Source organism: Triticum aestivum, chromosome 4A, assembly GCF_018294505.1.
Source record: "Triticum aestivum cultivar Chinese Spring chromosome 4A, IWGSC CS RefSeq v2.1, whole genome shotgun sequence".
NCBI lineage: Eukaryota > Viridiplantae > Streptophyta > Magnoliopsida > Poales > Poaceae > Triticum > Triticum aestivum.
In genome coordinates, this window is record NC_057803.1 from 104,347,176 (window position 1) to 104,363,548 (window position 16,373).

At 52.1% G+C, this 16,373-nt stretch overlaps 1 protein-coding gene across 1 annotated transcript; it reads right to left on the reverse strand.

Annotated features, from left to right (window-relative positions):
* Window positions 1-10,710: 10,710 nt before the first annotated feature.
* Window positions 10,711-13,888, reverse strand: LOC123081828 (laccase-10). The gene is made up of 5 exons (XM_044504348.1): window positions 13,686-13,888; window positions 13,062-13,213; window positions 12,228-12,601; window positions 11,184-12,146; window positions 10,711-11,081 (listed from the first exon to the last, which is right to left on the reverse strand). The coding sequence occupies exons 1-5, from the start codon at window positions 13,773-13,775 to the stop codon at window positions 10,951-10,953; spliced, it is 1,710 nt and encodes a 569-aa protein (XP_044360283.1). The 5' UTR covers window positions 13,776-13,888; the 3' UTR covers window positions 10,711-10,950.
* Window positions 13,889-16,373: the final 2,485 nt, after the last annotated feature.

The following is a 16,373-nucleotide window of genomic DNA, read 5'->3' on the forward strand; positions in this document are numbered from 1 at the left end:
CAATGAAGGTAAGAAATACCTTGTTTAAATATATATATATATATATATATATAAAGGTGTAATTGCAAAAAATGACAGGATTATCGTGGCTATTGTAGGGGCCACGTCTGAGGTGGTGACCCTTAAGCAAGCGCTGGTCGAGGCCGCGAAGAGGGCGGCCACGGAGCGCACCGAGCGGGAGAAGTATGAGGCCGAGGTTGGCAAGGTACGGCAAGAGCTCCAGGCTCTCATGGAAAAACATGAGAGTTTGGAGCTTGACTCAAAGACGCGAGCGTCCGAGCTTGCGGAGGCTATTGAAAATGCCAATTCTGCCAAGGCCGAATCCCAGAAGACCCTCCAGGAGTTGGATGAGGTGAAGAAGATAGTGGCGGGTAGGGCATTCTTTATGCAAAGCAAACACATAAACGTGAGTTACTTGTTACTTACCCGAATCCGGAGCTCTTCAGGAGCGTTCGCAGATCTTCCCCGGAGTGTGTCTGATGCCGCCGCATTCTATCGAGACGAGGAGGGCAGCTCGACAGAGAAGGTGTTCTGGTCTCAGTATACCGAGGCCGGACAACCCGTGCCCCTGAGCGACCAGCTGAAGCAACTGGTCGAGCTCCACAAGGCGGCCGAACAGGCCATGAAGGGCCTCATAGTTCGGCTGTGGCCTGGAGAGGCTCTGCCTGGGAGCTATTTCGGGCTGGTGCGGTGGCTGGTGGAGGCCTGTCCAAGGCTCGAAGTTATCAAGCGCTCCGTCTGCATTGAAGGTGCCGTAGGGCCCTTGCCCGTGCTAAGGTGCAGTGGGGCAAGCTGGATGCTGAGAAGCTTGTGAAGGACGGGCCACCGCCGGGGAAAGAGCATCGCAAGCCCGAGAATTACTATAAGGATGTTCTGAAGGGTGCCTGCCTTGTGGCGGATGAATATTCTAGGGATGTAATTTTTGAGTGAAACTTGCTCATTTTGTCCTATACGCTGAAAACTTGTTCATATGCGCTAAGCAATGCTGTTTGGAATTTAAAATATTACCTTCTGTGCGGCTGTTTATCAATTCTGAGAGATGGCAAGTCGTCGGCTTCTGCCCCTGTGCTGCTAGTGCTGGGGTGTTCGGGGATAAACCTGAGCGCTTTTTCCCCCATGTTTGGGTCCTTCGAGGGAGGCGCTCAGCCCAACGAACAAGGCAATCGGACTATAATGCGTGAACACTCTCACTTAGCCATAGAATTCTATAATTTTAAATTTCGGCGAAGCCCCTGGTATTCGGAAGACCGAGTTCGGGGCGCTATCCATGCCTTGGCCGGACAGAGCCGGCTCCTCGCTCTAAGCGGCATAAGTCTTTAGGGACTCGAAAAAACCTCTCGAACAGCGACCAACTCTCGCTTCATCATGACAGTCAGTTTTAGCTTTCTCCACTGAGGTGCTCGACCCAGCTCAACTGGGGCACAATCGCAGTGGTTCTCCTAGTGCTACCTTAGCCGATATAGCGGAACGTAAGGCACCAAAACATAGGAGCCGGGCAAACCCAACTATTGACCCAAGACATGATTCGGAGCCGATGCATATAATGCTATAAGTTCGGGGTGCCGCACTTGTTAAAGTGTTCGGACTTCTCACACCATATTGAGGGGTACTAAAGCCCCTGGCGTATTTAGGCCGTACCAAAGTGTACGGGTGCAATATGTCATTAAGGAACACACACATATATGTATATATATATATATAAAGAGTAATGCAAAAATAGACAAAAGCTATGCACTGTTTATTAAAGAGGGCTGCGATCAAAGCAGAACGATACAAATAATGCGATAAGCAAAAGGTTGGACTTTGTAACATGTCCGTTCCAGGGGCAAGCTGCGGAATAGTATGCGAAACAGGTATACTGCTCGTGATAGAGACCACCTAGGAGTTCCATAATGCGGCGTGGCTTGTCTGCTTCCCTGGTTCTTGCATCGTTTGTGCGGCAATTGAACTGCCGAACAGGCCTTCCGAAGAGTGGAGTCCTGAAAGTAAGAGAAAATTAAAAAATCAGCAGCCCCTGGTGCGGTTTAAGCCGTATTTCAGGTGTGCCGTGATGGTGCCCCCCTGTACCCATGGTATTTCTAGAGCGTAGTTATGCACGCGAAGTACTGGTGTCGCATTTTTGCGAGGGCTGGGGTTGGCCGCATTGCTACGCCTGCTCGGATCGTGCCGGGCGGTCTTGTTGTAGGTTACTTCGGGCGCGCTTGACGGTGTCCGGTCGTTTAATGGCGGACTGGAGAACTGCCTGGAGAGGCTGCTTTGTACTTCCGCTGCAAGGGCCGCCGTGTGCTCCTCCGTCCGGAGGGAGCGTTCGGTGTTTCCATTGACCGTAATTACTCCTCGAGGGCCTGGTATCTTGAGCTTAAGGTATGCGTAGTGCGGTACCGCATTGAACTTGGCGAATGCGGTTCGCCCGAGCAGTGCATGATAGCCACTACGGAATGGGACTATGTTGAAGATTAACTCCTCGCTTCAGAAATTATCCGGAGATCCGAAGACCACTTCAAGTGTGACTGAGCCTGTACAGTTGGCCTCTACACCTGGTATTACGCCTTTAAAGGTCGTTTTGGTGGGCTTAATCCTCGAGGGATCTATGCCCATTTTCTGCACTGTATCCTGGTAAAGCAGGTTCAGGCTACTGTCGCCTTCCATAAGGACTCTAGTGAGATGAAATCTGTCAATAATTGGGTCGAGAACCAATGCGGTGAATCCGCCATGACGGATGCTAGTGGGGTGGTCCCTTCGATCAAAGGTGATCGGGCATGAGGGCCATGGGTTGAACTTTGGGGCGACTGGCTCTACCGCGTATACGTCCCTTAACGCACGCTTCTGCTCCCTCTTGGGGACGTGGGTTGCGTATATCATGTTCACCGTCCGCACTTGTGGGGGAAACCCCTTCTGTCCACTGTTGTTCGGCGGCCGGGGCTCTTCGTTGTCATCGCTATGCAGCCCCTTGTCTTCGTTTTCGGCATATAACTTGCCTGCCTGCTTGAACACCCAACAATCCCTGTTGGTGTGATTGGCCGGCTTTTCGGGGGTGCCATGTATCTGGCACGAGCGGTCGAGTATTCGGTCCAAACTGGACGGGCCTCTAGGATTCCTTTTGAATGGTTTTTTCCGCTGACCGGATTTAGAGCCTCTGAATCCGGCATTAACTGCCGTATCCTCAGCATTGTCGCCGTTAATGCGGCGCTTCTGCTTGTTGTGACGCGACCTGCCACTACTGTCCCTGGTATCCGAATTACCAGGGTTCTTGGTCATATTGTTGCTACGAGCAAGCCAGCTGTCTTCTCCCACACAAAAGCGGGTCATGAGTGTCGTGAGTGTTGCCATAGACTTCGTGAAAGAATATGCGGTTCCCTCATGTTTGGTTTTGGTAATTGATGACAATCTCTATGGACTAATGGTTGCCTTGAGTTATATTTGAAGATTTTTTCCATAGGCTTTTCTTGGAGTACATGTGTTGATTTCAAGGAGAGTTTGTGTCGACCAAGGTGTTATTCAAGGAATTATCCAAAGATCTGTCATGTGAGAGTTGAGCTTATTGCAAGCATGTCTTGAAAAAGAAGACTGTGTGATCATTCATGTCTACCTTCAAGACATCATCCAAATGAAGAGAATTGGAAAGGTTCAAGGTTAATCAAGACTAAGTCAAGAGTGAATCAAGTTGATCAACTCACAAAGCGAAGAAGATGTACCGAGAGGGATCAAGTGATCCCATGGTATGGTAAGAATTGTCAATTACGCTTTGTGTACTAACCCATGGTCTTCGTGAGAGTTCTTTGTGGGGTTAGGTTGCGGTGTGCAAGTTCAAGTGGAGCACCACGAAGAGATCAAATGCTTGAAGCTTGATGTCCTTTGTGGTGACAATGGACCTGTGAAGATGTGCGGAAGAGTAGCTCACCCATAGTAGAGTATGGGGGAGCAATCAACTAGTCTTCATCGAGTCAACACAATCAAGAAAGGTTGCGGTGTGCAAGTTTAAGTGTAGCATCACGAAGAGATCAAATGCTTGAAGCTTGCCGTCCTTTGTGGTGACAATGGACTTGTGAAGACGTGCGGAAGAAAGGCTCACCCATAGTGGAGTATGGGGGAGCAATCAACTAGTCTTCATCGAGCCAACACAATCAAGAAAGGTGGTCCAACTTGAGGGAGTCAAGATCGTCATCATCTAGCTCAAGTGGACCATGTGCAAGGCAAAGTTTTGCTCTTGATAGGTTTTCTATTTTACCGGTCTCATGTTGGTAGTTGGGAGACCGGGTTATAGGATCGATTGTCATACTATCAAGGGGGGCTCTCGATGAGTAGCTTGATCGTATCGTTCGTTGAGAGCTCAAACCATTGCATCCTTGCATCATCTTTCTTGGTTCTTGTTTGGTTCTCTTTGTGAGTCTTAGAGCTTATGGTCATCTTGTTGACAAGCTTGAGTTCATCGAAAACGGAGTTCTCTTGCATCTTCTATGATGTTTTCGATGTTGAAGGTTTTGCCGGTTCTTCTCAGTTGGAGGTTTCACTCCTCTTTTTGTTAGGCATACCTCCCCTGCCTCTTCGCTGTTTTGATGCTACTCGTCGTCTTGTTTCCAACAAGCTTGAGTTTGCTCATTTCGGAGCTCATATGCAGAAGTTATTGCAGTTCTGGTTTTCTTGAGTGTGGTTTTTGTCAGGGTCCCAGCGGTAGTACCGTGGTACCCAGCGGTAGTACCGCTGAGGAGTCACAAGCGGCAGTACCGCTCCGCAGCGGTAGTACCGGCGGTGACTCCGCAGCAGTACTACCGTTGGCTTACCAGGTCCCTACCGCGTCGATTCGAGGGGTCTTTTCTGTGTCGGATTGTGCGGTACCTCGCTGCGGCAGTAGTGCGGCAGTACCGCCCTTCCTCCGCGGTAGTACCGCCCGATTCTCTCTTTCCCTTTACCCTTCGTTCTGCGCGGCAGTACCGCCGAAGGGTGCGGTAGTACCGCCTAACCCAGCGGTAGTACCGCTGTCTCCTACGGTACTACCGTCCCAAGGTTCATATTTTGTTGCTCCTTTTCCCTGTTTCTTTCGCCTGAGCGGTAGTACCGCTCATGGAGCGGTAGTACCGCTCGTGTGCGGGCTGAGCACATAACGGTTGGATTTTCCCCCTCCTATAAAAGGGGGTCTTCTTCCCCAATGAATCTTATCCTTTGAGCTCGTGTTCTTCCCCCATTGTTGACCTTCTTCGAGCTTGCTAACTCTCAATCCCTACATGGATTCTTGCTAGTTTTTGAGGGAAAAAAGAGATGAGATCTAGATCCACATTTCCACCAATCACTTTCTCCTCTATGTGAGGGGAACCCCTTGGATCTAGATCTTGGAGTTCTTGGTGTTCTCTTTCTTGTTCTTCCTCTCATTTTCCTCCCTAGCATTAGTTGCTTCGGTGGGATTTGAGAGAGAAGGACTTGGGCACTCCGTGTGCCCTTGCCATTGCATTTGGTGCATCAGTTTGAGTTCTCCACGTGATACGTGGAAGTTACAAGTTGAGAAGCTTATTACTCTTGGGTGCTTGGTACCCTTGAGCTTGTTCCTCTTGGGTGCTTGGGCGCCCTAGACGGTTGTTGGTGTTCGGAGCTCAATCATTGTGGTGCAAAACTCCGGGCAAGAGTCGGGGTCTCCAATTAGATTGTGGAGATCGCCCCGAGCAATTTGATGGGTACCGGTGACCGCCCCAAGGGTTGCCAAAGTGTACGGGTTCGGTGAACGCCCCCAAGGGTTGCCATTTGTACGGGTTCGGTGACCGCCCTCAAGGGTCCCTTAGTGGAATCACGGTATCTTGCATTGTGCGAGAGCGTGAGGAGATCACGGTGGCCCTAGTGGCTTCTTGGGGAGCATTGTGCCTCCACACCGCTCCAAACAGAGATTAGCATCCGCAAGGGTGTGAACTTCGGGATACATCGTCGTCTCCTCGTGCCTCGGTTATCTCTTACCCGAGCCCTTTACTTATGCACTTTACTTTGTGATAGCCATATTGCTTCTTGTCATATATCTTGCTATCACATAGTTGCTTATCTTTCTTAGCATAAGTTGTTGGAGCACATAGGTGAGCCTAGTTGTTTTAGGTTTTGTGCTTGGCAAATTAACCGCTAGGTTTATTCCGCATTTGTTCAAGCCTAAACCGTAATTATTTTAAAACACCTATTCACCCCCCCCCCTCTAGGGGACATCCACGATATTTCACTTCGGCTTTTCCTGTCCCAGGTGCCGGGCAAGCCACTCGTCACGGATATTGTGCTTGAAGGCTGCTAGGGCCTCAGTGTCCGGACAGTCGACTATTTGATTTTTCTTTGTTAGGAACCGTGTCCAGAATTGCCTGGCCGATTCCTCTGGCTGCTGAATTACGTGACTTAGGTCATCGACGTCTGGGGGTCGCACATAAGTGCCCTGGAAATTGCCGAGGAATGCGGCTTCCAGGTCCTCCCAACAACTGATTGATCCTGTTGGCAAACTGTTAAGCCAATGCCGAGCTGGTCCTTTAAGCTTGAGTGGGAGGTATTTGATGGCGTGGAAATCATCGCCGCGGGCCATGTGGATATGAAGGAGATAATCCTCGATCCATACCGCAGGATCTGTTGTGCCATCATATGATTCGATATTTACGGGTTTGAAACCCTCAGGGATTTGATGATCCATTATTTCGTTTGTGAAGCATAGTGGGTGTGCGGCACCTCTGTACTGGGCTATATCATGACGTAGCTCCAATGAGCTTTGTCTACTGTGTTCGGCCCTGCCGAATTTGTGGCCGGCGTGACGGTTACCGTCTCGAGCCGTGGGGCGCCCACGCGATCCGTAGATCTATCTTGTTTGCCTTGCCTTGTCCTCCAACATATCTCGTAAGTCCGGCACATATTCCCGTGCCTTGGTACGGGGTGCGGCTTGAGTGGAGGGCCGAGAGGCCTCTCCGTCGCGGCCACGAGGTGGCCGGTCAGCCGCATCAAGTGCTTCCTCCTCTAATCAGGGGAGCAACCTGCGCTTTGGGTAGCTCTTGGAGGGGCATTCGAGTTTATGCTCTTCGGCCGCAAGGACTTCAGTCCATCTGTCGACTAGCAAATCTTGATCAGCTCTAAACTGTTGCTGTTTTTTCTTGAGGATTCTTGCCGTGGCCATAAGCCTGCGTTGAAAACGCTCTTGCTCGATGGGATCCTTTGGCACGACAAATTCGTCGTCGTCGAGGCTTGCCTCGTCTTCGGAGGGAGGCATATAATTATCGTCCTCGACCTCTCTGTATGCTGCCCTCTCATGAGGGCTGGTTTCTCCATCCTCCTGTGCTAAATCTTGCTGGAGGGGGTTTTCTTCGGCACTCTCCGGAGTATTATTATCTCCCGTGCTGGAATCGCCGTATTTGTTTTGGCGGGATTTTGATCGGCGCCGCTGACGCCGGCGCTTAGGCTGTTTCTTGGAGGGGTCATCCTCCGCTGTTCCATCGCCATCTCCTTCTTTTGGGGTGTCCACCATGTATATGTCATATGACAAGGTGGCTTTCCAGGGCCTAATAGGCGCTGGTTCTTCATTGTCTCCTTCATCGGCGTCCATACCGTCGATGTCTTCGGAGTCGAAGTCGAGCATGTCGGTTAAGTCGTCGACAGTGGCTACAAAGTGGGTGGTGGGTGGGCTTTGAATTTCTTCATCGTCCGAATCCCAACCTTGCTGACCGTAGTCCGGCTAGGGATCTCCTGATAAAGAGAGATACTTCAGTGTCTTCAGAATATCGCCGAAAGGCGAGTGCTGAAAGATGTCCGCGACAGGAAACTCCATGATCGGCACCCAACCGGATTCGATCGGCAGGGGCGCGGAGGGTTCGAAGTCCGGCTCCTTGGAGTCGCGAGTCTCACAGAGTGCGGGGCTGGTGTTCGGCTCGATCACCGTTGGGATCGTAGCCCCCGAGGTGGCGTCCAACCACCCATCCTCGATCGGCGCAGTTGGCTCCGAATTAAGGGTCGAAGCTGATGCGGGTGCGGCCTCCAGGGCACTGTTCGGCGGCAGAGCTAGATCATGCTCGTCGTGACAGTGCGGCGCGCTCGGCAGTGGCTTGAATCCGTCGAAGATCAAGTCCCCGCGGATGTCAGCCGTGTAGTTTAAACTTCCAAATCTGACCTGACGGCCAGGGGCGTAGCTTTCGATCTGCTCCAGATGGCCAAGTGAATTGGCCCGCAGTGCGAAGCCGCCAAAGACGAAGATCTGTCCGGGGAGGAATGTCTCACCCTGGACTGCATCGCCATTGATGATCGTAGGAGCCATCAAGCCTGACGGCGACGACACAAAGGAACTCTCAATGAAAGCACCAATGTCGGTGTCAAAACCGGCGGATCTCGGGTAGGGGGTCCCGAACTGTGCGTCTAGACCGGATGGTAACAGGAGGCAAGAGACACGAAGTTTTACCTAGGTTCGGGCCCTCTTGATGAAGGTAAAACCCTACGTCCTGCTTGATTAATATTGATGATATGGGTAGTACAAGAGTAGATCTACCACGAGATCAGAGAGGCTAAACCCTAGAAGCTAGCCTATGGTATGATTGTTGTTGTGTATGTCGTCCTACGGACTAAAACACTCCGGTTTATATCGACATCGGAGAGGGTTAGGGTTACACAAAGTCGGTTATAATGGTAGGAGATCTGCATATCCGTATCGCCAAGCTTGCCTTCCACGCCAAGGAAAGTCCCTTTCGGACACGGGACGAAGTCTTCAATCTTGTATCTTCATAGTCCAGGAGTCCGGCTGAAGGTATAGTCCGGCTATCCGAACACCCCCTAATTCAGGACTCTCTCAGGACCCGTGGACCGGTCGTCGTCCTCACTTCCCACTCCGCCCCCTCTCTGCCCCCTCGAAAGCCGACACCCTAGAAACCCTAGCTACTCCCCGTCCTCAAACTCGCCGGCCGGCCGCAGCCATGGGCCTTTGGAACTACGGCCGCAAGGGGAAGCACGACCGCGAGGCCGGCTCCTCTTCGGGCCGCCGCCGCGGATCCGTGAAGGAGGAGCAGAACGCGTCACCGCCGCGCTCCTCCCGTCGAGCCCCCGCGTCGGCCCCCTTCACCATTGCCCCTAGGCCCGCCGGCTACGCGACCGACAGTACATCTGCGCGGACGTGTGCCGGAGGTACTGGGAGACGAGGACGCCGGTCCCGTGGAGCGACGCCCACCTCCCCAACGAATGGCACCTCTCCGCGGACCGGGCCCCATCCCGCCAGTGCCGCCGACCGGCCGTGCCCGGCACGACGAGATCGCGCGCCGCTGCCGCCTCCTCCCCGACGACCTGTACTACGACCATAGGTATGCCCCCGACTCCCCGTTGTGGGACACATGGCTCCAGGACGAGCACGACACGCGGCGCGCGTCCTACTTCGCCGGCACCGTGTCGGGGCCGCGGAGGCCACGTGCAGAGGCGCGCGGCCGTACGCGGGTGCGCGGCCAGACGCCCACGCCGTCGCCTTCGCCGTCTTCGTCGCCCCCTCCACCTCCTCGCATGACAGCGGAGGAGGAGGCCTGTCTCCTACAGCGTGTCATGGACGACTCCATGAACACGCACGGCGAGCGGCAGTGGAACGGGCTGGAGGAGGCCATGGCGCTCTCTGCCGGCAGGGATGTCGCCTTCCTGGAGCTGCAGATGGCGACCGTCACGGAGGAGGCGTTGGAGGAGGACCCGCGGGCCGTGTTCCACCCCGGACACGATTTGAGGTGCGGCCGCGCGGTGCGCGCACGCACGACCCATCTGACAAAGATAGACACGGGAGAACCCATCGGCGCCTCAAAGGGACAAAATCCGATCAATCTGGATGTTCGTTTGGGGTCGTGCGATGGAGTTGGCCTTATCTCGGCGGCGGCATGGCGAGCCTGCATTCCGTCATGGCGTTTCCCGGCGCGGCGATGCCGTCTGCTCCTCTGTCCAAACCGAACCTGCTTCCTAGTCGTAGGTTTGCACGCCAGTGCGGCCTTATCCCATCGCGCTTCTCGAGAAAGAAAAGCCTATTATCAGTATCAGGATTCAGGAGTCACGTACGTACACGATGCAAATGCTCTGAGCTCATCAGTTTCTTCTTATCTGACGATTACAAACAATCCCGACTCACCGAGTCGTTCCACCCCGACACTTTCGTCCGTGAAGCTTCGTCGCAAGCGCAGGCCGTCCACCTCTGCATTTAAGCAGTGGTCGATGACAGGAACCAAGCGCAGCCGAGACACTGTTGGCGCACAGGCAGGCGCGCTGCCTGTCATGAGTCACGCACCGTACTGCCATCGACGGAATCGACAGCCAGCCGGAACTGATCTAGTGTAGAGGGATAGTTATGGCTGATCAACACATGACCCGGCCTACATGCAGGCTGTGGCTATCGCGGGTTCGAACTCGATCAACAGGAGAGCAATGGCGGCAGCACACGTACTGGAGCGTGTCAACTTCGAGACAGAAATGGAGGCCCCGAGCTGGCACGTGGGAGAGGAGCGACAGGGCGTGACGTGTCCTCATGTTGGATCGGTCCCCGTTGCTTGGTCGGGCGACATAGCTCGCGAGAGAGGGACTACACGGTCAAGCGCGCCGAGGAGATCATGTACAAGATCCAGTGTGTCCCGGCATGGGCAGACCGGCCGCGTATTGCTGATATCGACTAATACTGCTGCCCTGGTCCCTCTCTACGAATGCGCTTCTCTCGACTGTTCTTATCCTAGTGTAGCAAATCATCTGGCCTCATGCCCGACCATAGGCAGGTAGCGTATCAACCATTCGTGTTTCAAACACTAGCTTCCAAACAATGTCAAGTAAAAGCAATGGCGACCCGTGACAAGAACAGAGCGTGACATTGGAAAGAATGAGAATGGGAAAATACATACATGGTAGAAATTAAGCACTACATCTTTTTTAACCTTTATGCATTTACGTATGTGTGTGTTTATGCAAACCAAAGGAAAGAAACGAATAGCAGTCTTGGTCAAGGTTAACGGCTGGAGTCTAACAGACGGGTAGATCGGACGGCGGAGGCATCAGCTTCTGGTCAGGCAACGGACCATCGTTCACCACCAATGCCATCTTCAGGCCCCAGCTCGTGTGCACCTCAAGGTGGCAATGCATGAACCACACACCTGCCCCGGCATGCAAGGAAAAGAGAGTGAATTAATCAAGCAACCCCATTTCCAGTTCGTCAGTTTGTGCAGTTTTGCCAAGTGGAGTATGTATGACCTTACCAGGGTTATCAGCGAAGAACCTGATGGCGACCCAGCCTCCGGCGGGGACGCCGACGGTGTTCCTCTGCACGGGGTCGAGCAGGTTGAACCCGGCGGGGTGGCTGGACGGGTCGTAGTTGCCGCCGCCTTGCCCCACGACAAAGAAGTCGAAGCCGTGCAGGTGCAGCGGGTGGCTCTCGGCGCCCTGGATGCTCGTGTCCTGCAGCACCACCTCCACGCTCGTGTTGTAAGGCAACACCACCACCTTGGTCCCGTTGGCCACGTTCGTGTTGTTGGGCGGCGTGCCGGTGTAGTTGAACGGCTCCGTCGGCGTGGCGGGGAAGTCCGACGTGTACACGCCGGCGGTGTTGCCGTCGTAGTGCGCCTTCAGGAGCGCCGTCGTGGGCATGTTGAAGGACACGTTGTTCATGGACGCCGAGAACATGGTGTCGTTGGTAGGCCCGTTGCACCCTTGGTACGTCGGGCACGGGGTCGTGCCCAGTCCCACGGTGAAGAAGAAGGGCCGGTCTACCCGCGCCGGGACCCTGGCCGGGTAGTCCGGGCTGGCGAGGCTCCGGAGCTTGGCGCTGTAGTTGGCGGCGAACGCCGTGTCGTTGAACACCGGCAGCGTCGGCCATAGGAGCGGGCGGCTCTTGATGTGTCCCGCCGGCGCGTACTCGAGGATGGCCGCGACGGTGGTGTTGTCGTAGGTGCCAACGCGTCCTGTGGCGTAGGGGCGCGCCAGCATGAGGTGTGTGGCGGCCGGGGAGCCGTCGTCCGGTTTGGCCAGGAGGAGCACGTTGGTGGTCTGCCCCGGCGTCACGAGGACCACGTCCGTGTCGAACGGCTTCACGTAGGCGGCGTCCACGTCGACGACGGTGAGCGTGTGGTTGGCGATGGAGAAGAAAAGCTCGTCGTTGAGCGCAGCGTTGATCAGCCGGAGCAGATACAACTTGCCTGGCTGCACCTTCAGCTTGAACGTGTCTGCAAATGTTCAATCCATGAGCTAAAAAAATCGCCCTTTTTGAATATTGATGGGCGGAATTCGGCCTGTTTCTGTGTTACCTTTGGTTGAGCAGTTGTAGAGTGGGCCTGGAAGCCCGTTGATGGTGTAGGCCTCGGAGACGTTTGGGCCTCCACCAGTCTGCAGCGCCTGAGCTATGATGGCCTCGGGATCCGTGTTAAACCACTCGCCGAAGACGACGGGGACGTCCTTGTAGGGTTTTGGGAAGGGGAACGGCACGCCGGACTTGGGGAGGATGATGATGGGGCCGTAGAGCGTGGCGCGCATCCAGGAGACGTGGGCGTGCCAAAACAGTGTGCCCCTCTGCGCGGTGATGGTGAAGTTGTACACGTAGCTCTGCCCTGTCTGGATCGGGCACTGCGTGATGTACGCCGGCCCGTCCGACCACCCCGTCCGCAGCTGCCTCACCCCGTGCCTGCGCTCACATCAACGCCAATTACCCATAGTACTTTCTTCGGTTCTTTTTAGTTCGCATATAAGTTTTGTCCAAAGTTAAACTATTTCGATTTTGATCAAACTTATAGAAAAAAGTATCAATATTCATAATGCCAAACCAATATTGTTAGATTCCTTATGAAATGTAGTTTCATAGTGTATATGTTTGGTATTGTAGATGTTGGTATTTTTTAACATAAATTTGGTTAAATTTTGCAAAGTTTGACTCGATACAAATCTAATATGCAGAGTAAAAAAAATCAGAGAGAGTAAAAGAATACACTAGAGGTGAAGTAATTTTTTGCAGAAAGATAGAACCGAGTCGTCTTCAGAAAAGTGGCTGTGATGAGGATGATTTTGTTTATAGAAATGTAGCTAGCAGTACGGTTATCGCGGATGGAATTAAGTAAGAACAGCTGAGCAAGGCGCCAAAGATTTACCAGTGGATGGTAACGTTGTGCTTCACATTGTTAACCACCTTGACGACGACGCGGTCGCCTTCCCTTGTGACGATTTTGGGGCCAGGGAACTTGCCGTTCACCGTCGGGATGGCGCGGGTGGTGCATAGCCGTGTCACCTTCTGCATTGTCACCTGCAAATTAAACGACACATTAGGCCATAGTCCCTCCGTTCAGGAATAAGTGTACTTCTATGTTTTATTCTAAATTAAAGTTATAAATTTTTAACCAACTTTATAAAAAATAGTAGTGATATATATGATATCAAATTGGTATATTATGAAATTACATTTCAAAACAAAGCTAGTGATACTATTTTAGTGCCATAAATGCTGCTATTTTTTTCTATAAAGTTGGTCAAAATTTTAAAACTTTGACTTAGGAGAAAAGCTAGATGTACACTTATTCGCGGACGGAGGGAGCATCTGCCAGAACAAATATACACGCAGCATGGTCTCAACTGGACAACTCATGCATGGCATGCATGCATTTGAGAGGTGCAATCTAATCTGTGCGCTTGCTTGACATCGATGCTGAGATGCAGCATAACTCCATAAGCAAATAAAACAAGGAGGAAGAAAAAAAATGCATGAACACAGTACGCACATTGAAGGTGTAGTATCTGGTCGTGCCGGCGAGCAGCAGCTGTGGCAAGGTGGCAAGGAACACGAGCAGTGCGAGGCGGTGTGCCCCCATTGCCGTCCCAACCCTCTGATCGATCTGCACTGCAGACGTTTCGCAAATGGGAGGAGCGGTGCGCGCGCTCGTACCATAATATGAGAGAACAGGTTATATATGGAGGATGCCACTAGCTAGGTGGGGGTGCAATTTATTAGGTGAAGATACGATGTTTTGCCTTTTTTTTCTTCCAAGGTGACGGGAAATATGAGAAGTGTTAGGTGTTGAAGATCAGCCAAGCTTTTTCCGAAAGCGTGATCAGCGAAGCTTGCTCGGGAGGAAGATGGCACGAGACATGAGAGTTGCCAGTGCTTTTTGCTGGTGATGCAGTACGAAGAGTTGGGTCGCGCTGGGGTTTTAGAGTGCAGGCAAAGGGATTGTTCCTTTTTTGACAGGAGCACTGCTCACTCACACGGATATTCTCCAACATCAGGAGCTCGCTTTTGAACAGTTGGTTGAATCGGAGTACGCCTCAGGACTCATGATGCGAAATTTGCGACTGGAATCTGCCGTGCCTAGCTATGGTCATGGTCTGATGCTCGGTTCCTCTGGAAGGCCGACGCGGCCTTGACAGCTAGCATTTGTTGCGACCTCCTTGTCGTCTCGTCAGTTCAGCAGCGACCTTGTTGAGGACAATGTGGAGATGATTGGTTCGCTCGGCGGTTGATTCATTCGAGAGTTTCATCACTGTGCATGGAGTGACTGACGAAACTGGGATTGGAACACTTCAACTTACAGGGTTGTGTTCTTCATGGGGTCCAACTAAAAGATTGCACAGCGGCGTGGCTGCATATATAGGGACCTAAAACGAGATAAGTTGCATCCCTTTTACGACGGCCGCAACCGAGGTTTAAGTTCCATTGCAAAGACAGTTAAGATTGGTGTCTGAATGACCTGCACATCCTGTCGAGCATCAACCGCATTGGTTGCACGTCGGCTAACCGCACTAACTGGGTTACTTGCACCCCAGTTTATGCAGTTGGAACGTCAGACAAACTATGCAGACACACTGCACTTCAACTTCACCACCCTAGGTTGAGTAAAATAATATATCATGTCAAACTTGGATTTGATGCAATATAACCACAACTTCCAACACACACGTGCTTCAACCGGACTTTCGAATAAAATGTAAAAAAACGTATTACCTTTTATTACCTTGTACATTTATCTTCCACACGGGGGCGTAAGATCGACCAGGATCTTCCGGACAATGCCATTCTCTCTGTAATTCCACCATTGCAGCCTGTGATGGTGTGTGGCTTAATTGTAGCCATGCATGTCTTTTGCAATTTGGACGCTCTTGTTCCTGTCTGAACATGCCTGGCCCGGGCATCTTTACCCTGTCTTCGACATCAAGGAAAACGCTTTGAGTAAAACTATGATCTCGCACAGTGCAACCGGATGGTTTCTGGTGGGTGACAAGCGACGGGACGAACGCGCACCTCATCTTGATTGGGTTCTAGGTTGCTTCCGGGACAGTGACGCGGCATCCTACTTGGACTCGAGCTGCACACGCGGGGCGTAAGTGTCCACCATCCTCTCGTCTCGAATCAGCTCTGGAGTATGCTTGACAGTTTTAAACTCTTTTGTAGGGTGTCATGTCAACGGTGTCCAGTTGAGCAAAGTACACGTATTTGTTTTGGTAGTTCCAGAAAAGAACTCTTAAGCCTCTCAAGATCGAGGAAATGGTGTTCCATCTATCTAACATTGTCATTGCGATTGCCGCTGGGCGTGGGCTGTCACGTAAGGAGGCATGCCCTCTTTGAGATCAGCTGCAGGAAACAATTGACCACCTCTTAGTAGCCTGTGTCTTCTCCAGATCGGCTTGGCACACGGTGCTGGCTGCTTGGAGTAATGCTGAGTGGACACCGGGTCCGAATGGTCAGCTGTTGCCTTGGTGCACTTCTCATAGGCCAGTGGTTCGCCATAGGAAGGAACTCCTTTCGATTATGTGCTCGGTGCTCTGGGAGATTTGGAAACACCGGATTGCTATCGTCTTCGACAATTCTACCCCTTAGATGAGTGTGGTGCTGAGCAAGATTCCCAGAGGAAGGTAAAGCTTGGCATTTGGCGAGCCTTGTTGTAGACTTACGCAATTTCGTGATTAATTGCAGAATATAAATCATGATTAAAACTATTATGAGCATGCAACGGTTTAGCATACTAGATGAACAGGAAAACATGTACAACAACATCGCATATGTAACAACAACCATAATTAGAGACAAGAACAAATCACCATACGCGTACTATCTGTTTGTAGCCGAGTCGCCGCAGGAGCGATGTTGTTGACGACGAACTTGGTGAAGACCGGGTGAAGCAAAGGACGCCGGAGATGCCTGTACATGTGTCTGACTTAGATGAAGACGACCCGTGGTGAGAGCAGTTGCACGAAGTGCTTCCCAAAAATCTAATTCGTCCTCTCCTAGTGCAGGATCACAAGGGCGAGAGGTTCCGGAGATCTGCTCTTCCGCTCGAAGGTGCAACCCATGCGGCGTCGTGTCGCCACCATGATCTCAAATCAACTTGATTTCCAAGCCGTGAACTTAACAGACAAGAAAACAATCAACTTGTCTGCCAAGGAATAAAAAAAAGATGGCAAAAGGAAGCCGC

Excerpts from the sequence above, each read along its gene's own strand:
- LOC123081828 (XM_044504348.1), bottom strand. The coding sequence starts at position 13,775 with ATGGGGGCACACCGCCTCGCACTGCTCGTGTTCCTTGCCACCTTGCCA. Across the intron at positions 13,214-13,685 it reads CCAGATACTACACCTTCAAT|GTGACAATGCAGAAGGTGAC; the intron begins GTGCGTACTGTG and ends TTTAATTTGCAG. Across the intron at positions 12,602-13,061 it reads CACAACGTTACCATCCACTG|GCACGGGGTGAGGCAGCTGC; the intron begins GTAAATCTTTGG and ends ATGTGAGCGCAG.